Source organism: Micromys minutus, assembly GCF_963924665.1.
Source record: "Micromys minutus genome assembly, chromosome: 25".
Taxonomy (NCBI): domain Eukaryota; kingdom Metazoa; phylum Chordata; class Mammalia; order Rodentia; family Muridae; genus Micromys; species Micromys minutus.
The window spans coordinates 8,357,188-8,380,915 of record NC_137960.1 but is presented as its reverse complement, the minus strand read 5'-3'; the positions used below and the strand labels follow the sequence as shown (position 1 = coordinate 8,380,915).

Below are 23,728 nucleotides of genomic sequence, written 5' to 3'. Positions count from 1 at the left end.
CAACAGGGAGGAGCTACCTTCCCCCGGAGGAGCAGAGGGGGCCCCCACTGCAAAGTACAACAAGGAGTAGTGGAAGGAGGTATTTCTATACTCTACTGTAACTCTTAGTGTGTCAACACGCATGGATGATAACACACTTTGTTATGTAACTTTAATAACCACAGCAGCCACAAAGACGCTGAACTAAAACAGAAAGAAAACAGAAAAACAGAAATAAAATAGCAGACTTAAGCCCGAATGCAGCAACAATTATATTAAACGTAAATGGTCTAAATGAGAGAGAGAGAGAGAGAGAGAGAGAGAGAGAGAGAGAGAGAGAGAGAGAGAAGAGGGCAAAGAGACTGACAAATGGGATTCAAAAAATAAACCAACCAAACAACAAGGGCCTAGTCATTATTTACAAAGTATCACCTCACATATATACAATTGGAGAATTGTTTAGCAGTAAAAGAGTCAATGGATCTCAAGGGCTACCTGTCAAAGGGCACAGGCCCCTACTGTGTTCGACACAGACCTGGAAGAATATGACTCCATTCATATGTCATTCTCCGAAGGACAAATCTATAGACGTTTTATGTGAAGATTGGATTACTAGTTGCTAGAGGGTGAGAAAGGGTGTGTGTGTGTGTGTGTGTTACCACAAGAGGAAGTACAAGGCCATCCCTGTGGGAATAGAGCTGTGTGCATCCTGTGCTAATGGTTGCACATGCTGTGTGGGTGGTGGAAAGGACACAAGTCGAGTGCACTCTGACCAAGAGTGAACTCTCACCGTTGATGCAACACCACAGTTATACAGAGCACAGCTTCCTTTTCTGGGCCAGGATGAAGAACACCATGGGGCTTTGAAAGCTCATTTTACCAAATATAAGAGAAAAAGGAGACAACTTGGCATTGCCTGGTGGGATCCTTGGCATCATTCGGCCAAGATATCATACCCGGGCCTTACTCGGGGTATGTCCCTGTCTTCATCTAACGCCAACCACAAAGTGAGATCACACAGTGTTCCTTAAGATTTCCTGCAGGCCAAGCCAGCAGTGGTGGTGCATGCTTTGGGCCTGGCATATCTTTCCTTTAAATCTGTCATTATTTTCTTTTTTTTTTTTTTTTAAGATTTATTTATTACATATAAATACACTGTAGCTGTCTTCAAATACACCAGTAGAGGGCATCATATCTCATTACAGATGGTTGTGAGCCACCATGTGGTTGCCTGGAATTGAACTCAGGACCTCTGGAAGAGCAGTCAGTGCTCTAACCACTGGGCCATCTCTCCAGCCACATAATTATTTTCAAATACAACAGAATCCCAGTACAAAAAGAGAAGAGGCAGTCACAATATACTGAGCATGGGCAGGTCCCCTCAACCAGTCACACTGGAACAGGAGAGATGAAACAGAGAGACCTTAGTCAGAGCCACGCCACTTACCCTGCATCTGAGAGTTTGGAACTTTCCACGAAATACACACATTCCTTCTTCTTGATGTTCTCAGGAATCCACGAGCTAAGGTTTTCTTGCTGGGGGTTAAAAGGGACATGTTTACATGAAGCCATCTACCCCAGGCCGCCCTTAGACATCTCTCTGCTCCCTGACCAGCGGCCATTGAGGCACCCAAAGCTACCTCAAGGCCTAAAAGCACCGTGGCTGGGGCTCATAACTGGCTGGGTTGTGTACCCAGGAGACAAGGACAAGCCTAGGCAATCATTTCCTCTTGGGGATACTGCATGTTCAGTGTATATGTCTACACTGCTTTTGGGTGGTATAGTATGAAACGAACATCTGAGGTGAAAATCTGGTACCTGGCTTTGAAGACACCCTCCGGGTGACTTCACACTCAAATGTACTTTCAACATGATCCCTCTGAAGGGGCACATTTGTCCCATTTTGTCTCCAACCAGGAACTAGGACATAAGCCATCTGCTCCAACAGCAGACCTCAGAGTCCAGGAACAAGATAAAAAAATTTCCCACCCGAGAAACAGCCTGAAGATAGCCACGTGAATGGGAGATATCTTATCTTACGGCCCATCTGAGCCGTAAAGCTTATCCTGTGGTTAATCATTCATGATGCGAGAATGCAGCCCATCTGGGGCATCCTGGCACCCACCAATGAGGATTTAGATTACCTAGCCGTGTGTGTGTGTGTGTGTGTGTGTGTGTGTGTGTGTGTGTGTGTGCACATATATGTATAGATATATATGAAAAACACCTATATATAATAATAATACATTTACCTATCTTAAGCCCAAGTCACATTGCTTCTGTAGCTGACCTGCCTGTCTGAGTTGTTCTGAGACTAGAAGCTGCAGTCTCCAACAGTGGATGCTCCTTTCCTGGCCCTCCTTTTCTGGCATGAGTGGGTCACCTAACCTATTGTGGGCATTGGGCTGCCTCTGTGGTCCGGAATGTAGCAGGCTAGCCATCAGAAGCCTACCTTCTCACTGCTGAGGGGGCACAGAAGCCTCCTGCTCTTGCAAAGGCTGCTATTGCTTCGTCGGAGATTGGGGACCATGCCCAGATCAGTGGCCCTCCTGGACTGCACCCCAAAGCCCTCCTCTTGCTCAGAGCCAGTTCTTCTCCGGTCCAAGGACTCCATCCTCCACGGCGCCAGATCTACGCGAGGAGAGAGATCTCTAGATGCCTTCAGGGAAGTCTCTTCTCATTTGTGAGGCTGGGGGTTCTGAAAAAAACACCCCAAGACCTGCAGTATATCTGAAAGAGGAAGATAAGGCTGTGGTTCTGAGAGGACACACCCACACACCTGCTTCCTCTCTGGAGTCTTAATCTGTTTTCCCTTTGTCTGGACACCTCTCCAAGCTCTCTCTCTCTCTCTCTCTCTCTCTCTCACACACACACACACACACACACACACACACACACACACACACACACACACACTTGGCAGAGCTCTCATACAGATCTTCAAGCACACATGGATCTGAGGACCATTGGAGCCCATTCCTAAAGGGCTATCCCCGCAACTCCCCTACTCACCAGCTCCCTGAATAAGAACCCAGACCAGTGAAGGAAGCCGGAGTTCCTGTGGCCACCACATGTGCCGAAGTTCTGCATCTCGTGATTACAGAAATCAGTTGACTTCTTTCATTTTCCAAAAGGAAAACAAAAGCCCCTGCTGGGCCCACAAAATAGGTTTCGGGAAGTCTTGAAGTGCTTCATCCTGAGAAGCCAGCACCAGCCGCTAATGACAACCAGTCTGGTGGTGCAAACCCTTCCTCCCTGGCTCTCCTTTGGGGAGGCAACAAAAAATGCTGCCAGTTTTCCTCAGTGAACACCCAAGGAGAATGAGCAGGGCTTGGTGAACTAATTGAAAGAGAAATCCAGGCAAAACCAAAGAAACCCTAGGTGTTTGGATTACCATCAGATCCTGGGGTCCTCCTTTGGGAGTGTCAGAAGGAACCTCCTGGAACAGGCATCACGGCTGCTGCCCATGGTTGATTAAAATAACAGGCTTCACCCCTGTCCTCTGTTCACTGAGGGATGAATAAAGAAACTGTGTTGAAGATGGATGGGGACTCACACCTTTAATCCCAGCACTGGGGAGGCAGAGACAGGCCAATGTCTGAGTTCAAGGCCAGCCTGGTCTACAAGGAGAGTTCCCGGACAGCCAGGGCTACAAACCCTGTCTTGCAAAACACAAACAAAAGCAAAAATTCTTAAGGAAACCAAAGGTATTGGTTTCTACAGGGCTTCCCTGGGCCAACACTGTCCTCTGATGACAATAGCCCCTCACCCATTGCTCCAACAGATAAACCGGAGGGGTCGTCAAGGGGTAAACACCAAGCACATGTCTCAATCCCTCCCTGAGCTGAACATCACTTCTCCGACACCATTTCTGAAAGCTGTCCCTCTACCCAGTCACTGATCAGCCCTCCTCCCTGATCTCCCCAGGACTCTTGGGGCTGAACTGTGGCTACAGATTTTGGCTTCAGTGAGATGCTCTGGCCCCTCGATCTACCATTCTCTCCCCAGGCCTAACCCCAGGGCTGTGAGAATAAATACTGGGCTAGCCTCTTGTACACTTGCAAGAGTCCAGGAAATGACTTACCCCTATGAGACTTTCAGAACCATGTCTTGTACACCCAGGAGCCTCCTGTCTACAGAGAAACAAAGAAGCCCAGTGGACAAGAGAGGGAAAGAGCTAATACAGCAGCCAGTGTGGAGAGACCTAGAGTATAGCCAGCTACTGAGATAGCCTGTACTCTAGATGTTAGGACGGCAGTAGGTATGTGTACACAGTATGAGCGTCTGATGGCTTTGCCTGTCCTGAGGACCCCGAGGCATCTGAATCCAGATTCACATTCAGATAGCTCCTATTCCAGCACAGCCACTAGGTTTCTGCAGTTGTCCTCCAAGCCCACCTGCAAACAGCCCTGCGATGTCCACCAATCTGAATCCAGCACTGTCCTTCAGCCACACTGTAACCTCGGCTCAGCCTCTTTCTCTCCCCATCCTCTACCCCAAAGAAGTAAAAGACTATAGATGGAGTTAAGAAGACTGACCATGCCCTCAGAGGAGTTTCCCCAGACTCTCACACCTACACTATAAGTGTAGCTTTGCCCACACCAGCTTATAGCTAAAAAAATCTCCACAAGCAGTTGGCATAGGCATGTGTGTGTGTGTGTGTGTGTGTGTGTCCAAAAGAAAAAGAATGAATGGACAGACAGACAGAAAGGACTTGGCAGAGCCTACACTCCGGATACACAACATCTATAAATGTATTTGTGTAGGTCATCTGGTCTACCTGTAGAAGACAACAGGCTGGAACAGAGCAAGACTCCATGTGGGATGAGTCTCCAAACCTGACCTCTACACACACACACACACACACACACAGACACACACACACACACACACACACACTGATAGAGATAGGAAAGGACTCAGATGTAGGGACAGGGAAGTGACACACCCTCCACTATAGCCTTGGAAAACTGAGTCCAGCTCTTGCTGAAATTAAGAATGGATGGATGGTCAAACCCAGCTGGGCACATCTTCCAAGTAGCTATTCATGTTCAAGACCCCTGGAGCCAGCATGTTTCTGGCTACCACACCCACCCCAGCACACAAAAGTACCAGAAAACATAAGAGACTTTAATGGGAGGGAAGGCTTATGAGCCCTGGCTGGTGGCTGGAACATGTGGCATCTTCTTTACCTCACTCACTGAAAACTCTGCAGCTCTCTGGCTTCCCAGTGCTTCTCTGCTTGCTCCCAAGCATCCTGGACATACTGGCCTGGAAAGCAGTTCAGATACAATAAACAGATAAACACAGGAAAGGACACAGAAGCTAATGCTCCCAGTCCCCTGTGAGGGTCCAGAGCAAGAGCCGGGAGCTGGGAGCTACAGCGCCTGGGCACAGACCACACTGGCTGACGTTGACCCCGAGCCCTCTCTAACTCCAGAAACTGTACCTGGATGCAGCTAAAACACTGCAGCCCCTTAACACCCCCAACTTATGCCTCTATTCCAGAGCACACCCTCCCCCAACTCAGGCTAAAATCTCTGCACCAGAGAGCAGTCGGCATTCCAGCATATACCTGCAGCCAGGTCGGAGACTTAATCTTCACACTTCTATCTCATTCAAACAACACTGCAACTCGCCCCTGAACCTCGCACTTCGCACTCCCTCCCTCACCTGAGCCCCTGCAATCAGCATTCCCTTCCCCCAACTGAATCCCTATTTCCTCTCCAGATACTAGGTCAGGGACCCTTTACCAGCGCCGGGTACCTGCTCAGAGGCCGCGCGCCCCAGCGTCACCCGCGCAGCTGCGCAGGACAGCCTGCCCTCACCCGCAGCTCACCGCTAGGCGCAGCCTGAGTGGCCCGCCCCGCACTCTGCGTCACTCAGCCTGATTGCGTGGAAGCCGCAACGAAGAACGTGGAGCCAAGCATGTGCTGGGGCCTCCTGAGATGCTCTACCTGCGGGTCAGACTGTTCAGGACAGCTAGAAAGGCACCCGGGGTCCTGGCAGTCAGATCTTCCACAACGTGTAGGAAGAAAGTATATGCCTTATCTTAGAGCCCTGAACCACAAAGGGGGCAGCCTGGGATTGAGAGGAGAGTCGTCCCTGTTGGACCTGACCCTACTTAAGTACCCGACACACTCCTGTCTCAGTATCCTCCTACTAAAAGTTCCTTACAGCTGCCCTCCCATTAGGAGCACCCAAAGCCAAAGACAATTCCCAGGGGGTGACTTTGGACCTGAAGACTTGAGCAGCCTCAGGGTCCCTCCAAATGTGTCACACAACAGAGGGGACAGAAAGAACCAAAAGGATCAGGGCTGGTTCTAAAGATGCCTACCCTACCCACCCCAGCCCCAGTTACCCTGAATGTGCTGTGCCTGGTTCCTGAGAGGGTTAAGGGCTGTACTAACTCCTAGGAAGATGGCTGAGACTTCCTCCTCCATCCCCAAAACTCACTCTTTCCTCTCCATTCCCAACACCAATAGAGAATGCCCGGCAGAATCCCTGAGCCATTGGCCTCAGTGCCAGGCATATGGAGAGGATTGGTCTACACCTCTGACATGGATAGTGAGGGTTCTGCCCAGGAAGTCATGCCTGGCCAGCAGCTTCCTCCCCAGACCCTGATTCAGCATGTACTACTGAAGGTCCTCTACAACTACCTTGTGGCTTCCCCACCCCAGATGAGCCAACTAGCCTGCTGATGTTTAACGTACCCGACATCTTCCCATCCAGCCACCCAAGTCTGGATGGAGCCATGGCAAGGATGCATTATTTGCAGGGACAGTACTCATGAAGTGTTGTTAGGAATAATACCATAAGGGAAGGGGGCTGTCTCTCTTCCAGAACAGTGGCTCGGCCAGTCACAGGCCAGACAAATGTGTGTACGGTCATTGGTGCAGTGACTCTGCTTGATTAGGCTGCGTGATGCACGGGCACCCAATGGCTTCCCCCATCTCCTGCTCTGTTCCCAGTGTCTGGCAACTAGGGCTCATGGAGTGGTAGATTAGGGAACAAGCTGCCACTCCCCGGAGAGATGCCCCGGCCATGGTAACACACACACACACACACACACACACACACACACACACACACACTCATAATGTCTGAGCATGTTCCTTCCCAAAGACATCTCATTAAGTGAAATCACCGTGGGCAGTTAATATTTCATAAGACAGCAATTGCAGCATCCAGCTTATCAGCATGCTGGCCTCTGTGGCCCCCTGTGGGAACATTATCTGAGGTGATCCAGCCAGGAAACTGTGCATCTCCATGAAGTGTCTGTGCCGTGTGGCCCCGAGTGGCTCCTTCTCTTCTAGAGAAGAACCACAGGTTACAGAAAGGCCACATTGTATCTTCCAAGATACATTACAATGGCATTTATGAAATCTCCATCCATAAAAATGATGGGCACCATCCATAAAACTCAGAAGCAGCCTGTGCTGATCTCCCCCAGAGAGTCGCCTCAGTTCTGACGAAGGAGATATTCAGCACAAGAAGTTTTTTTTTTTTTTCTTTTTAACTTTTTTAAAGGACATTATGCTCAAGATAAAAAAGCCCCTGCTTTGGTAGCAAAAAGAAAACCACAGAAATGTGGTGATCTGATGACTCTCTGCAGGGGGGTCATGAGTGAGAAATGTGACGAAGGACGCTGTGGAAAGAGAAGTCTTAGCACAGAGCATCCGCACTTGCTCTACGGAGTGGAGTGACTTCTCTGCCTTTGTATTAGGAAGAGCAGACTAGGGGGTGTGTATGGGGATGGGCATGGCTTTGTGCAGAAAACAAAACAAAAACAAAAACCTACCCAAACAAACAAACAAACAAAAAAAACAACAACAACAAAAACCCTTATGTACAAAAACAGGCAGAGGACCAGATTTGGAGCTGAGGCTCAGGCTAGAGAGTTCCAGAAACACTGTAGCAAGAAGATGGCTCCTGAAAACTCAGTGGAGGGAGGGAAGACACTGTAGGAAGTTGTAAGAAAAGCAGCAGTTTGCCCCAAGAATTGCCCACTCACTGGGGACTGTTGAATGCTAACTCCGATACAACATACTCTCCGGAGAGCTGAGTTGACCCCAGGGCCCAAAAGGTCACACAGCATTTTGAATAAAAATCAACAGCATATACCCACACATAGGCACACACATATACACATAATTAAAAAATAGAAACAGAATCTAACCAAAAGAAATCTGTCTTTTAACAGGATTTAAAACAAAAACAAAACAAAAAACCCTCTAAAGACGTGTGGATATTGATGTGTCTATAAAAAGATTAAGAAGAGATATGTCTGGGTTTCAGCACCAATGTTAGGAAAATGATAAAGAGAGTAGAGGGGGTACGTTCTATGGAGGTGTGGGGGGTAAGGGGGATGCCTCTGGTGGACCCATGTTGAGGCATCCCCTCCCCCTGAAGGACCAGCCACAGCACAGTATAGTATAGAATAGAGTTTATTCAGAGCATGAGAAGAGGAGTTGAGAAGGTAGTAGGGGCGGAGAAGGAGAAGAGGAGAAGAGGAGTAGAGGCTGGCCATGATCACGTGGAAGGGTGGGAGGGAATGGGGAGAGGAGGAGCAAAGGAGGGGAGAGCTATAGAAGAGAGCAAGAGAGTGAGGAGGGGGCAAGCAGCCCCTTTTACAGGGCCGAGTAACTGTGGGGTGGAGCATGCCTGGCTGTTGCCAGGTAACTGCGGGGTGGAGATTACAGAATCCTAACAGATATGAGAACACAGCGCCTATGATGGGATGAGATTATTCTTTGCTGTGTTGTGAGGCTCATGGCTGCACACACAGAGCCTGGCATACTGTCCAGATGACGCATGTGCTGGCATCCACTGTACCTACCTCCGCTCTGAGATGGATGCCCACAGTGAGGCTGGGAGAGCCTAGGAAGGTAAACCTTCACAGCAAGGTCTGAACTGGTTCTTTAGAGGAGAGAACAGCTAAGGCAGCTGAACTCTACCAAATGTCCCCTGTGGGGACCTGTCCTGTGGAGTCCTAGTAAGGACTCTAGAGCAGGAGCCAGCACAGGTGACTGTGTTCCTCAGCATGCTGGCTATAAGTGCCCAAAAGACCTCCTCCAGTGGGTTAAAACCATAAGAGGTACCTAGCCTGTGTAACCATTTAGAACAGATAGCCTCTGGTTGGGGGGGGGGAGAGCCACTGTGTGGGGTTCGAGAGCTGGCTCAGATGGTAAGAGCACCCACTGCTTTTTCAGAGGACCCTAGTTCAGTTCCCAGGATTTACTTGGCAGCTCACGACCGCTTGGAACTCTGGTTCCAAGAGATCTGATGCCCTCTTCTGGCCTCTTCCCAGGACCTGACTCTCTGAGTTTCATCTTTGAAAGAAATAGCAAAGTGGGGCCTTCAGATAAAGGAGGAAGGGACAGGGGTAGGCAGAATGATCCACACTGTGACCTAGTTGTGACCAAGAGCCTGAGGCCACAGCCTTCGCAGCTTTGTAACCCTGAGGCCTGAGACCTGTCTGGGTGCCCATCGAGTGACTGAAGAAGGCGGCTGCAGCTGCCTTAGTCAAAAGCAAATCGCGGAGGGTTCCAGCTGTGAGCCACCAAGAAGTGGCCAGCAGACAGCCAGATGAAAACCTGCCCTGGTGTCAATTCCTTCCCAGACATCACAGCTCTCACCAGGGTGTGGCTCTGTGCTCTGCTGTGGCTGCAGCTGTCTCAGCCATCTTTCCTGGCCCTAGCTCTGGGGTCTATCAGCTCCAGTACTACAAGCCCAGGTGGCGCATCCCTTCCCTGGGGAGATGTAAGCAATGTCACACACACAGAGACACATGCACACACACACACACACACACACACTTCCTCCTATGGTCTTTTTTTACAGATTTAATTATTATATATCAATACACTGTAGCTATCTTCAGACACACCAGAAGAGGGCATCAGATCTCATTAGAGATAGTTGTGAGCCACCATGTGGTTGCTGGGATTTGAACTCGGAACCTCTGGAATGGTCTTAACCACTGAGCCATCTCTCCAGACCCCCTTCTATGGTCTTAACCACAAACCAAAGTTCAGCCTGGACAACCAATGACTTTACTGGTCTCATTTACAGAAAATGTGTGAGAAATTGCTGGTGAGATGTTGGTGGTGGGGTTGGGGGTGGGGGAAGACGCCAAAGAGGCTACACTGGAAAGTCTTCACACAGCGCGGATGACAGCTTCCCCAACAGCCTCACAGATGCACCCTCCTTCCATTAACCTCCCTGCTTGTTTACTCTCTCACATCCCAAGACCACATGCAACCAAGACCTCCTGAAACAAGGGTAAAGTTTGATACAAATGGCTGGGGGAGAGAAGGGAGAGGACAGGCTAAACTCTCAGGCAAGGGTTCACTGGCCCTCCCCGAACCCCTCGTTTTAACCCCTCAAGAGTTAACCAGGCTATTCTGAATGGCCTCTTGAAAATTGGCAAAGTTAATCTGATGGCAATGGTATTTTACACCAGTTACATTCCTCTTCTGCAGAAGCAGCAGAAGAAGAGGTAGGCTTCGATATTGGGTAGCTGTTTCCTCTGAACTGAAATATTTGCTTGTTAAGGGAGATTGGGGGGAGGGTGCCTCATAAGATTGAAAAAAAAGGAAAAGAAACTCACAAGGCTCAGGAAGTTCAGAAAGTTACAAGACTCACAAGGCTAGGTAAACAAGGTTAGATAAACAGCTACAGTTGCTGAGGAAAGGAGACTCTCTGAGCACCCACTGCCTGCAAGTTGTTCAGGGAGCTTGATACATACAGCTTTTGTGAATGGTCACCCGCACTCCTGTATTGAACCCCAGTAAACTCATCGGTTCAACATGCTGAATGGAAAATTGTTTCTCTGGTCTGTTGTCATCTCCCTATAGATGTTTGTTTGTGTCTCTAGATTAAACACCACACAACACCAGAGAATGAGCCTCAGCCCCACAGGGAGCAACAAGAAATATCAGTACAGGCTGGAGAGATGACGCTATTAAGAGCACTGACTGCTCTTCCAGAGGTCCTGAGTTCAATTCCCAGCAACCACATGGTGGCTCACAACCATCTGTAATGGGATCTGAGACCCTCTTCTGGTGTGTCTGAAGAGAGCGACAGTGTGCTCACACACATAAAATAAATAAATACGTCTTTTTAAAAACAGAAGTGCCGGTTCTAAGGAAACCAAACAGCAACACAGAGAAGGGCCACTCTGTCCACATCAATGTCGGGTTTGCAGCAACCAGGTCCTTTAGTGTCCCGCCATTATAACCCCTCTGAAGGACTACAGACTGCAGCTGAGGTAGTGCACACCCAGTTCATGGACAGCCCATGACTCAGACGGGGCCAGTTGAGGAACTAAACTTCCAGAAGCCCTCTTCCTACTTGATGTGAACCTACCAACTTCATACCTAAAGCTGGAGGCCAACCACAGCGGCTGTGGGCCCATAGGACACAGGATGAGGCCGTGCCCTGAGAGCTCTGGTTGGCCTTCTGTCTGTACCAAGGTTCTTTGGGGGGGGGCGAAGAGGGGGAAGACACCCGTCTGCATTTGAAATGAGACCTTTGTTATAGGCGCCAAAATTTATGCAATTGTGACAGAATACGGAAGTGGAAGCCAGAAATTGCAGAGTTTAGGGAAGCCCCTTGGCAGTCCTCTGGAAGTAGGACAAGAACACTTGTGAAATACCGAGAGACAAGTCCCCCAACCCACTCCACCCCCCTACCCAGTGTAGATACAGACCCCCCCCCACCCAGTGTAGATACAGACCCAGACAGAGCTGGGAGAACAGTTGAGTTTTGCTCTGAGTTTGTGCCAATGCCGGGGTGCTTCTGAGACCACGTGCGGGATAAATAGGCTGTTGGCTACAGCCTAAGGAGAAGACACTTTGTCATTTCTCACCACAGTGACCTTTCCACATGGCTACGGCTGCTGCTCCTCCACCTTCCAGATCACATGTTTACTGGTTGCTTCTCTTTAGGTCAAAACTATCCTGAAGTTGTGGGGGAGGGGAAGGGAGTTACTTTTTTTTTTTTTTTTTTTTTTAAAGATTTGTTTAGTTTATGTGAGTACACTGTTGCTGTTTTCAGACACACCAGAAAAAGACATCTAATCCCATTACAGATGGTTGTAAGCCATCTGGAAGAGCAGTCAAAGCTCTCCATCTCTCCAGCCCCCCCCCCCCCCCCCCCCCCCGTGAGTTCTAGGAATAGAGCTGAGGCCCGACAGTGCTTCTAATACCACGTGCTTGGGCTTCCTTCGTTAAAAAATCTTAGCCATCACTAACCGGCAGGCTCTCGAACAGCCATCAAATATGATACAGTCCGAAGAAGAACCCGGGGGTCATATGACGCGGCCACCTCCTGTCTTTCTAAAGAGATGCCAGAGAAATCCAGAAAGCAGTTGTTGGCTTTTTTTTTTTTTTTAGGCAGATGGTATACTGTTGCAGGAACGCAAGGGGGCGCTGTTCTAGCTCAGCTGCCTACGACCTCTCAAGGCAGGAAAAGCCAGGCGCCTTGAAAGTCAAGGTTCCTAGTGCCTCGTAGGGGGCCCCCCGGAGGGCAGGTGAGGACGGGGTGCTTTCTCGGTGACAGCGAGACCTTCCCGTTGGCAGGGGGACCTTTCCGGGCTGATGGTCTTAGGGTCGTCGCTGACAAGGCAGCCCTCGAAGAGATTAGGCATTGACGAGGGGAGGGAGGGAGTCAGGCGATGGTCAGGGGAATTTGACAGCTCTGACCTGCCAGCAATCAGGCTGCTGCTTCTGTGGCTCCGACTCTAGCAGCCAGGTCCTCCTTTATGTTTACAGGTCTCACAGAACAAAGACAGACTAATGGATATCCGAGGGGTACAGAATATGTGTTTGATTTTTTTTTTAATTCCATGTCCAGAGTTACAAGTTCAGATAAAATTAGAAGATACAAACAGAATATGTTCTATTCCCTGGACTGCCAATGTAAAGAATCTAAAGATCGTCTCCTCCAAAGTAAGCACATTTAATATATGACAGCCTGCTTTTGGACTGGCAGTGTTTGCAGTTTGAAAACATCCCGGAGAAACAGAGGATCTGAACCGGTCTTTTTATGAATAGCAAATACTAATTAATTAACTTCTGCTTCTATATGTTTTATCATCTAGGCTATAAAGTAGGAGGCATTTATTTTAGTCTATCTCTCTTATTGAGTTCTATTTCTCCCTGTACCACTCCCTAAAACTACATTTTCAGAGAGCTCTAAGCCTATAAAAGAGACCTTGAATCTGTAACATATTCTCCTGGCCAGTCAGTTTGTTAAAAATCTCTGTTTACCCTGCACCAGTTACATTGCTTGAGCTAGCTCAGGGGCAGAGAGCCCGAGAAAATTTCTGGAGTAATGGCTTCATCCGTACTTAATGATCTCCAGGACATAAAGAACACTTCCAAGTAGTGGCTGGATAAAGTTAATTTTAGGATTTTTCTAAAAAGTCTCGGACATAATTTTTCTCAGGAAAAGACATAAAATAAAAATGAATCATAATACAGAAAGTCCAAAGAATGCCACACGTGGAGAGCAAAACACTGCCTCCATCAAACCTACAGGGTACCACGATTCTGCAGGAGTGCCTCTTTCTTCAGGCCCTCTTCCAAAAATCTCCAGGAATAAATAGCCTTTTGCAGGGAAGTCTCCTTGGAGATATCAGTGATCAAGGGCCAGATACTAAGACCAGAACAGCTGTAAACCAGATCCCACCCCACATCCTGACCTGGCCCACTCTCTACCAGTACCACCCCTGACCTTGGCCACTCTATCTAAGTAGAAGAGGGGAGAGCTTGGGAAGACAAACCCAAGCTGAACAGGGTAGCAACTCCACACTTCCCCACAGGCACTTGATACTGTTAGCATTCTAAGATCCACCCCACAGTTACCTGGCAATAGCCAAGTATGCCTGACACTATAAAAGGGACTGCTTGCCCCCTCCTCTCTTACTCCCTTATCCTCTTCTCCCTCTCTCTCCCCATTCCCTTCCCCCCTCTCTCTTCACATGCTCATGGCCGGCCTCTTCTCTACTTCTCTCCTTATTCTCTCTCTCTGCCTTTCTCTGCCCTTACTACTTTCTTAACTCCCCTCCCCATGCCCTGAATAAACTTCATCCTATACTAAACTGTCATGTGGCTGATCCCTCAGGGGGAAGGGATGCCCCCACACCTCACCGCACCTCCATAGAACATACCTCCCCCCTTTATCTTTTTATAAACACATCAGAAACAATGTGATACAATTCTACCTCAGGCCTCTTCAGGACAAAAGGTGTAGTGCAAGATGCCGCCGACCCTGTCACTCCTCCACAAAGTCTTAGCTCCTTTTCCATCATCCTCCTCTGGAGCAGCCAGAAGACCTCCTTAAGCTCAGCTGAACCGAGCCTATGAAATTCTGCCCACCACGTTGGCTAGGCCGAGCTGTTCCCTGCATGTTTCAACTCAGGCCTTATTGTTCCTGATGCTAATAAATGGTGCACATGTGGAGGTCAGAGGATAAATCTTCAGAGTCGGCTCTCTCTTTCCGCTGTGGAGCAAACGTGGGTATTCAGGCTTACACGGCCAGTGCCTTCACATGCTGAACCATTTCACTTGTTTTTGGTAAAGGCAGACCAGGGTGGTCAGATGGAAAAAAGGAGCCCTAGAATATTTCATCAAGAACAGTTTATTACCTAAAGGGCCTGAAGTACCTGTCATGGTGCAATCTGTAGGCTAGAAAAAGATGTGAAGTTTTCAACCTAAAAATAAGCATAGAGCCAGGCTCTCTAGGGAAAACAAAGCAAAAACAAAAATTTATTTGTGATTACTTAAGTTGCTTACTGACAACCACAGGCACAGGATTTGGAGGCTTTCAAAAGGATAGAGTATTTTTAAAATTATTTATTTATGTATGTGAGCACACTGTATTACAGATGGTTGTGAGCCACCATGTGGTTGCTGGGAATTGAACTCAGGACCTCTGGAAGAGCAGTCGGTGCTCTTAACCACTGAGCCATCTCTCCAGCCCAAACTCTATTTTATAGATGTTGTTTTTAAGATTTATTTATTCATTATATATAAGTACACTGTAGCCGACTTCAGACACACCAGAAGAGGGTATTGGATCCTATTATAGATGGCTGTGAGCCACCATGTGGTTATTGGGATTTGAACTCAGGACCTCGGGAAGAGCAGTCAGTGCTCTTAACCACTGAGCCATCTCTCCAGTCCCTTGTTTGTTTAAGGTTTTTGTATTGTTCGTTTTGTTTTTCTGCTTATGAGTGTATCCTTGCATATATGTGTGCAATGCAAGTGACCTGTCTGGTGCACAAGGAGGCCAGAAAAGGGCATTGGATCCCCTGGAACTAGAGTTTACAGAAGGTTGTGAGCCGGCCACCACGGCCCTGGTAAAGCAGTCAGCGCTCTTAACTGTTCCTTCAGTCCCTTCCCCAAACCCCCACTACTCGGCTTTGTGTTTTGAGATAACGTCTCTGTAAGCCAGTCTTGCTGGAAACTGTTGGGCTCAGGCAATTCTCCTGCCTCAGTCCCTAAATGCAGCAACTACAAGTGTGAGCCATCCTCTGGTGGTGGATTAGCTGTTTTGTAACAAAAAAAAAAAAAAAAAAAAAAAAAAAAATCCCCAGTTTAGGCTCAAGCGGAAATGGGCAAGGGCACAGTGGTGACAGGGCCATGGCAGGGATGAGGATCCGGAGCAAGCGTCCCAGGAGGGGTTTCTGCTGGCATCCCCCACGAGGATTCTGTCACCCTTCCTGGTGTCCCTCGTCTATTCTTCTCGATGTCCCCGAGATCTGCCAGGCGTCCCGAGTCGCTCACACCTACGCCTTTCTCACCCCGGCCAGGCCATCTTAGACTCTTGCACCCTGGAATCCTGAGGATCACCCTTCCCGCACACGCGAACACAGGACGCTGTCACCATCGGTACCCAGGCAGCAAAGCCCAGAGCCTCGTATCCCGGAAGTCGGGATGTTCCGCTGCGCGCGCTTCCGCCCTCTCTCCTGGCTGCCAATGGGACCTCAGGCTCCGCCCCTAGAGACGCGGGCCCCGCCCCTGGAGACGCGCCGCGGCGCAGGCCTCTCCCGCTAGTGGCGTGTACAGCGGAGGGCAGCCGGGCCCGCGGCCCTGCGGCCACCATGAAGCTGACACGAAAGATGGTTCTGTCCAGAGCCAAGGCTTCAGAGCTGCACAGCGTGCGAAAGCTCAACTGCTGGTGAGGCTGGCCAGGCGCGGGAGGGAGCAGAGGCCGCGCTGAGCGTCTGCTGCCTCAGGCAGGCTAGGTTGCAGGCTCACTCGGGGACAGTTCCTCAGAAGGCTGTGGCCCTCACAGGATAACTAGAATTTCCCTCTAGTCTCGCTGAGGGATTCTCACTAACCCTCTGTGACTGTGTCTGGTATCTGAAGACAAAGGTGTTTAGCGGCATGTCTACAGGGAGAGAGACTGAGGTTGTAAAGTCATGATTCCGTGAACAGTCGCTAGATGCTGGAGAGGGTGACTTGGTGTGGGTGACAGCCTATAACTTAAATGCTATTATATCGATGCATCAAAGTTGCATGTCTGGGTCACACGAATACTGAAAGCCCCGGGCTTCTTTCGGAGTTTGTATTAATGGAGTGGGAACGAGCTACAGGTGTCTCTGGGGACTCAGGTGGGACGCTGTGGCCAGAGCATTTAGAAGGAGCAGAGCAAGTGCAGACCCTTGCTTCTAGTGGGGTCAGTTTTGTTAAGTAAAAGCCTTCCTGTGCCCTGGCACGTCTGGTGTCGGGGCCACAGTCCTCTTTGTCCTGGGTTTTCATAATACCCTTCTTTGTTGAACCAGCAAACACATTAGCCACAGTGCAGGCCTGTGAGGTTTGCTTCATAAGTGATGTGATCAGCCTTTGTGCTTGGCCTCTTATGAAAACCCCTTTATTTATGTGTATGACTGGAAACCACTTTCTGCTATGGGAGCCCGAAAGCAGTAAACCGTGTACCCCTGTGCACCAGTCACGTAATATTGGCAGAAACCAACCTAGCCATTTTTGATACCTATTATCTGGGCAGCCAGCCTTCCTTGCTGTGCCATTCTAATCGTACAACCTTTAGATTTCCCTGGAGATTTTTTCCCCTTTTTTATCTTTTCATTCAACAAGTCAAAGTAAATTTCTTTTCTTCTCCAGGGGCAGCCAGCTCACGGATGTAAGTTCTGCCTTGATTGGATCATCTCCCAGATGTCCCTTCCCCTAGAAGAATAGCTGAAGTTACAAAACTGTGGTCATCAGCTCATTGCCTTGTCACAGAGGAGAACAAAGCCAAAGCTCTGGGCTGGGAGGAGTCCCGGGTGGTGATTTTCCTCAAGGACATCAACAGAGGGGCTGGAGAGATGGCTCAGTGGTTAAGAACACTGACTGCTCTTCCAGAGGTCCTGTGTTCTATTCTCAGCAACCACATGGTGGCTCACAACCATCTGTCATGGGATCCGATGCCCTCTTCTGGTGTGTGTGAAGACGGCTACAATATACTCACAAGGACATCAGCAGAGGCAATCTACATGGCTTCCCCTCAGCTTCAGGAGGCCCCACCCCAACCCCACCCTAAATGGCAGGTTCTGAGACTGGAGCCCACAGCCCAGGTCTGATCCACCGATCCGATGGTGTGTTGTGGCCAAAACTTAGCTCCAGTATTATCTACCTTGGGCTCAGCTCCATTGGTAAGGAGAGGATCTGTCCTTCCTCTGTGCCTCTGGAACAGCAAGATTGTGTATCTCAGGGTAGGAAAGCACAAGATCCCTGGCCAGGCGTCCTCAGAGGGCACTGACTGTAATGAAGGTCTGTGTCTAGAACTGTCAGTAAACTGTCAGGTAGAAACAGCCAGTGCAGGACACCCGAGGGCAGGCTGATTTCTTCTGAGCGTCATTGTTGTGTGCAAGGCTAATACCCCTTGGCCCCGTTAGTGCAGGTGACAGGACCCAGAACAGATGTGTCCCCTGACCTGAGAAGTGACAACACCACACTATTGTTAACTCACCAGCCCTGTTCTTCCCTCCCTAGATTTCCATATGCCGGGAGATGCCCAGCCTGGAGGTGATCACACTCAGGTATGTGACTGTTGTGTTGTGGTAGTCCTGGGGCATGGTAGCAATGGGGAGCCTCGTGTCTTTCCTGTGGGTTATGGGAAGAAACATTCCCATCTAGGGAATGGGACTTCAGGAGCCCTGGTCCTCCTGCAGCTCCTGTCTGCTTTCTCGGGGACTTACCTGGGTCTCCTAAGGCTCTCCCCTCTGCTTGTCCATTCACATCCACCCCAGGAAATAATCTGTGTGCTTGTATCAGGCCCTCTAATAATGGACAGCAGTCCAGCTAGGCCAGTCCTCCCTGTGGCCACATCTGTCCCCTAAAACCTAAAACTACTATCTCCCCTGCCTTCCTGATTTCATCACCTCTGGGAGCTCCTCCATCCCTAAATTCTCTCCTGCCCATCCTGGGGCCCAGGACAGGGGCTGGCATGGGTGTGTTCTCAATGTCAGGTGACTTTTTTCTGGAGCATGATACCCACCAGGGAATGCTTGCTGGAGGAGCGTGGGTAGGGCTGGCTCAGCAGGCTCTGGGAGGTAGAGTGTGTGGCTGCTATTGAGAAGAACCCCATGTGTAAAGACTTGGTGTGTTGGTGAGGACTTTGAGGGTTTCTGGATGCTGTTTTCCCTTTCTGCGCTTCCACGCTGTCCTATGGGTTAGAAATCACCCTAAAATCCTGTTTCTCTCTAGCCTGGCATTCTGGAAATCAGATCTGGTTTATGTATGGCGTGTTTGCTGAGTTTTAGCCAGTGCCTGCTGTGGGCTAAGTGTATCCCCTGGGGACTCAGTGTCTTCTCTGAAGAAGGGTGAAGCATCCTGTCTGTCATAATCCATGCAAATGCAGAGCTTCAAGGCCAAGGAGCTGCCCACGTGGTGTCTAAGGTTGAGTGGCCGCTGCTGCTGCCACCTCTTGTCCAACCTAAGATATTTGGCTCTGACCCATTTCTAAGATGGAGACCTTCTCATGATACTCATGGGTGAGGCAGACTCACAAGTAGAGGCCACTGGCCCACGGAGACCCACACTGTATAGGTCGCTGACAGTATTGCTGGCCCCACAGTGTCAACAGTGTCTCCACCCTGGAACCAGTGCGCAGCTGCCGACGGCTGAGTGAGCTGTACCTGAGGAGGAACCGTATCCCCAGTCTGAACGAGCTGTTCTACCTAAAGGACTTGCCACACCTCAGGGTGCTGTGGCTGGCGGAGAACCCGTGCTGTGGCACCAGCCCACACCTTTACCGCATGACGGTGCTGCGTAACCTGCCCCACCTGCAGAAGCTGGACAACCAGGGTAGGCTCCGGGACATCCACCCACTGGCAACCGAGGCGGTACCCATTGAGGGGGTTTCCAGGCATTGTTCAGTGTCATCGGGAGCAGTCCCCCGTGAGACTGTTCCCTTTCGGGGGTACCATTGCAGGGTTTAGTACCCTCAGGGCCCCTGTCTGTTAACCCCACCTGGGCTTATTTGCCTCAACAGTCTCCTCCCTCTATGAAGAAAACCCCTGTGCCAGGGTGAGGATGTGCAGTGACCAGGTAGCACATGGTGGTCTCAGCTGGCAGCCAGACCTCGAACCACACAGAGGACAGTCCTCCTGTTCCCACACTAAACCCACAAGTACCTCTTTCACGGTGGAGTGCCCTGCTCTTGGCAGGGTCTGTCTCACTGACTCCACGGGATGATAGTTTCTTTTTTTTCCTAAGATTTATTTGTTTTATTTAATGTATATGAGTACACTGTAGCTGTCTTCAGACTCACCAGCAGAGGGCATCGGATCCCATTCCTGAAGGCTGTGAGCCACCATGTGTTTGTGGGATTTGAACTCAGGACCTCTGGGAGAGCAGTCGGTGCTCTTACCCGCTGAGCCATCCCTCCAGGGGACAACGCTCTTAACGGTTTCTGGTCCTCCTCAGTTACATGCAGTTTCTTCTTCCGGACACTTACTAAACAAGAAGTGAAGTGGGGTAAACATGCAACGTCCATTCCTGTAAAGTTTGTCTTAGGCGCTGGAGATGTAGGGCCTGGGTCCAACCCCAGCACCACACAGGTTTATCTGGCTTGGAGGTTCGTTCTTAGAAGATGCCACGCCTCTCCTGTGCCTCCCCTTTGCCCTTCAGGCCTCATAGGCATTCTGGGACTGGGGACTAACTGTCCCCAGGGAGAGCGCCTCCGCTATCCCCAGCTCAGGGCGAACAGAGGCATTGTATGGATCCGGTGCTGCTCAGGCCTGACACCCTGACCTTCCTGTCCTTTCCACAAGCTGTGACAGAGGAAGAGCTGACCCGGGCGCTGATGGAGGGAGACGAGATCACCGCCGCCCCGAGCAGAGAAGGCGCAGGCAATGGTTGTCCCCAGCCCCCCTACACTGTCAGCTCTGTCAGCTCTGAGGCCAGCCAGAGCCTGCTGAACTACACAGAAGAGCCAGAGTGAGCCTTTGGGGGGCGGGGGGGCAAGACCCACCGTCCCAAGGGCAGCAGAGGGAGGGGAGCTACCTCAGAGCCTGCCTGTGCACACCAGGCCGTGGGTCCTGGAGATGGAGCTCTGTGGGAGTGGCTGCAGCCGACTGTTGGGCTCTGAGTCCCTCCAGGGTCAATTCTGTGCCTTCCCTGAGGCCCTTAGTAGATGCATTGCCAGGGGGAGCCCCAGGCACAGAGAAGTTGCTCCTGGTGGCTCTGGGTCCCCATTCTGCCCGCCAGGCCCCTGTGCCATTATAAAGGTACCTAGATTGAGGGGGCCATCTCTCTCCCGCTCTGGGCCCAGACCACTTGCCAGTGTGACTTGATGTGCAGGTGGTGGTGCTCTGGAGTCTTCTGACTGTCACAGCCTCAGCGTCTCCCTCTCACCAGCAGAGCCCAGGGCCAGACTGCTGCAGACCAATCTCCTTCCTTCTCACCAAGGGACACGATGAGGAGCCACAAGAATAGGGTGAGTGGCCACTGCCCCCTCCATCCAGACAGCAGAAGGCAGGCTCCTAAGGGTGGAGCCAACGTGGGGTGGGGTCAGGTCAGAGCTCATGGGAGGAGTGGGGTACATGAGACAGGAGTGTCAGCCACAGCACCCAGGCTCAGTTCTGCTTCCACCTCACTAGGTCACTGTCCCCTCAGGATCCCTTCCCTCCCCATTTGCTGCTGTCCCCCACCCCAATACACACACACACACACATATCACACATCACACTCAATTCTAAGAGCAGGACTGTGCTCACAGGGTCCCTTCCCTCTCCAGATCCTCAGTTGTTCAACAGAGAGAAGGCACCTGTCTACCCCCCACCAACCAGGCACTACCCTCCCTGCAGCTAGAATAAGCACTCCTGTCCCAGAACAAGGTCCACCTTCCAGCTGGTGGCCCTTGGACCTGCCATCCGTAGAACAGGGACACACATGGGGATGGCAGAGGCCTTAGTGTGCTACAGAAGTCAGGGGTCAGAAGCTAAAGTAAGTTTTCCACTTGTGGCCTGTTCCTCCCAGTGAGCAACAGGTGCTCCCCCTCAGCCATCCATGTCTCTCATCTTTGGGTTAGAAACACCCTTTTCCACCACTTTGTATGAGAAGATACCACTCTGAGGGGCGTAGGACCCTCAGACCCAAATCAGGCTGTAACTGGATAGGAAACAGCGTACCAGTGTCTAGCAGGCCTGGGACTGTTTACCCTATAAAGGATGCCACCAGCCAGGTTCTAGGTCATTCCTTCTGTCCCCAGAACATCCTGACTGCCATATTGCTGCTGCTTCAAGAGCTGGATGTGGAGGGGCTGGAGACCATCCAGCAGACCGTGGGCAACCGGCTACAGACACTGCACAGGCTGGAGCCCCAGGACGACACGGAGTGACGTCATGTGACCCAGGATCTGAACCCTGTTATATCCTGAGGAAATACAGCTCTACCTGGAAAGCCATCCTCTGGGTTCCCAACACCAAGCCAATGCGGCACAGTGGCTGCCAGCTAGGCAGACCCCTCTCCTGTGCTTAGGGCTGGCAGAGATGCTGTCCACCAGCATAGTCCCTGGGACTTACCTGCTGAGGCCTTGATACTCTAGGCACTGTCTGACCCTTCCTCAAGGGAGAACTGAATGATCCATACCCTCCAATAAAGCACTTTCTGTCTGGGCTGGAAGGTCTGGGACAGGAAGCATCTAAGTGGCAGGCAGGGCCTTGAATTCTAGGTTCATGTTATTTCTCAGCCGCTAGGGGGAGCCCTAGTATCCCTGTATCAAGCGTGCCCTTGGAGATGCCTGGAATATCTTGCCTGCCCAGTAACTTACAAAGGTAGGGCCACCTTAGTGTCCTGTGGTGACCTTACACCTGCTGCAGGGAGCCAATAAAGGTATCAAAATTAACATATGTAAAACAACCTGAGCAAAAAAGTCTAGAAGGGCCAAGGGACAGGAAGAGCATTCAGAGGCAGCCTGAAGTAGATGACCTACCTGTAAGGGTCTTAAAGCTGAAGGTTCAGGACAGCTGGGCCCTTGGCTTTGCTCCACCACTGGCCCACTTCCAAACTTGGGAGTACTTTCTCTCTTAATAAACTGTTTCTACCAGTGTCTGTGTCCCAGGTTCAATTCCTCATCCCAGGACATAAGATTCTGCAAACAGCAGCCGGTTCCCTCAGGACTACACACCCCTGCCTGTCACACCCTAGCCTTCCATCTTCCTGTTGCACACTCACGTGTACCTCAGGGATGGACAAACTACCAGCTGTGCTGAGCCCCCAGTCCCTGCCCAGACTGGGGACAAGCTGAATGGAGCACAGCTTGGAGCACTACCTGGAGCCAAGCATGGGACACTCCGTCCTATTCTGAATCTTGCAGTCTGGCCCCTTGAGTGGAACAGGAATTGGCATCTCAAGGGTTTGGTGCCAATTTGGGTCTAACTCGCAGCAGGGACAACCAAGGCTGCAGGTACAAGAAGGGGATAAGAGAAGAGATGGCTGCTCTACACCCAAAGCCATTGCCCTCACCAGAGCCCAGAGCTGCAGACAAGCAGACGCTAAAGCTAGCAGGGGTTTCACACCGAGAACTGAGTCTATGCTAGTGGACCAGGGCACAGGACAATGACCTGACCCCTACCTGGCCTTAAAATGAGCCACACAGGTCCTGTCTGGATCTCCTGCCCTTCATGCCTCCCCACTGCAGAACCCTCTGTTTAGCAGATGCCTAGACTGAGCCAGGGGCTGGTGGGTGCTGTTCTAATCTTCGGATATCCAACTATAGCCTGCCGCTGTCCCCAGACCCTGAGCTGCTTGGGATGGAGGGAGAACACACTAACAGTTGCGGACATTGATGATGACTCTGTAACAAGCACAGGTGTCCCCCAGCAGGGCGTCCTGAGCCTGTCAATTAAGATCCTGAAGAATTAGTAAGAGGCTTAATGATGGATAGCCTATGAGACTATTTCCGGGAAGGCTTAGTGACGGGGAAAGCCCTTCTCAGGGTGCCAGGCACCACTTAGCAGGCAGCCCAGGGTGGTGTGGACTGAAGATAAGAGGCTTTCTAGGTTCTTCAGGCCCCCAGCACTAGATTGGGACGGCTGAGACGCGTACTTGTAGATTTAGCAGCTCCCGGATCTTAGCCTCCCCAGCAAACAGATGGTCATTATAGGTATGGTCTGGATAGAAATGGCCCCCATAGGCCCGTAGGGAGTGGCACTATTAGGATGTGTGCCCCTGTTGGAGGGGGTGGGGTCTCATTGCAGGAAGTGTGTCACCAGGGGCAGGCTTTGAGGTTT

The 23,728-nt window shown here is 50.6% G+C and overlaps 2 protein-coding genes across 4 annotated transcripts in view; one reads left to right on the top strand and one right to left on the bottom strand.

Annotated features, from left to right (window-relative positions):
* TRPM2 (transient receptor potential cation channel subfamily M member 2) overlaps positions 1-2,593 on the bottom strand; it is a gene marked incomplete at both ends in the record, with an annotated part of 41,666 nt that extends 39,073 nt beyond the window's left edge. The window contains 2 exons of the mRNA XM_080937780.1: positions 1,427-1,515; positions 2,432-2,593. Coding sequence (XP_080793906.1) covers positions 1,427-1,515; positions 2,432-2,593 — 251 coding nt within the window. The remainder of the gene's footprint in view (positions 1-1,426; positions 1,516-2,431) is intronic.
* A 13,442-nt stretch (positions 2,594-16,035) lies between these two features.
* CFAP410 (cilia and flagella associated protein 410) lies at positions 16,036-22,416 on the top strand. 3 transcript variants are annotated; one of them, XM_080937886.1, is made up of 7 exons: positions 16,036-16,167; positions 17,115-17,133; positions 17,985-18,031; positions 19,069-19,298; positions 20,267-20,432; positions 20,856-20,931; positions 21,706-22,416. In XM_080937886.1, exons 1-7 carry the CDS (start codon positions 16,091-16,093, stop codon positions 21,832-21,834), a joined length of 744 nt encoding a protein of 247 aa, XP_080794012.1. In that variant the 5' UTR covers positions 16,036-16,090; the 3' UTR covers positions 21,835-22,416. The 3 variants fall into 3 exon arrangements, with proteins under 3 accessions (XP_080794012.1, XP_080794011.1, XP_080794013.1); XM_080937885.1 differs by having other exon boundaries at positions 20,853-20,931; XM_080937887.1 differs by lacking the exon at positions 17,115-17,133 and having other exon boundaries at positions 16,079-16,167; positions 20,853-20,931.
* Positions 22,417-23,728: the final 1,312 nt, after the last annotated feature.

Coding starts and splice junctions, on each gene's coding strand:
- CFAP410 (XM_080937885.1), top strand. CDS start 16,091: ATGAAGCTGACACGAAAGATGGTTCTGTCCAGAGCCAAGGCTTCAGAG. Junction 18,032..19,068: donor CTGGAGGTGATCACACTCAG/GTATGTGACTGT, acceptor CTGGCCCCACAG/TGTCAACAGTGTCTCCACCC. Junction 19,299..20,266: donor GCAGAAGCTGGACAACCAGG/GTAGGCTCCGGG, acceptor CCTTTCCACAAG/CTGTGACAGAGGAAGAGCTG.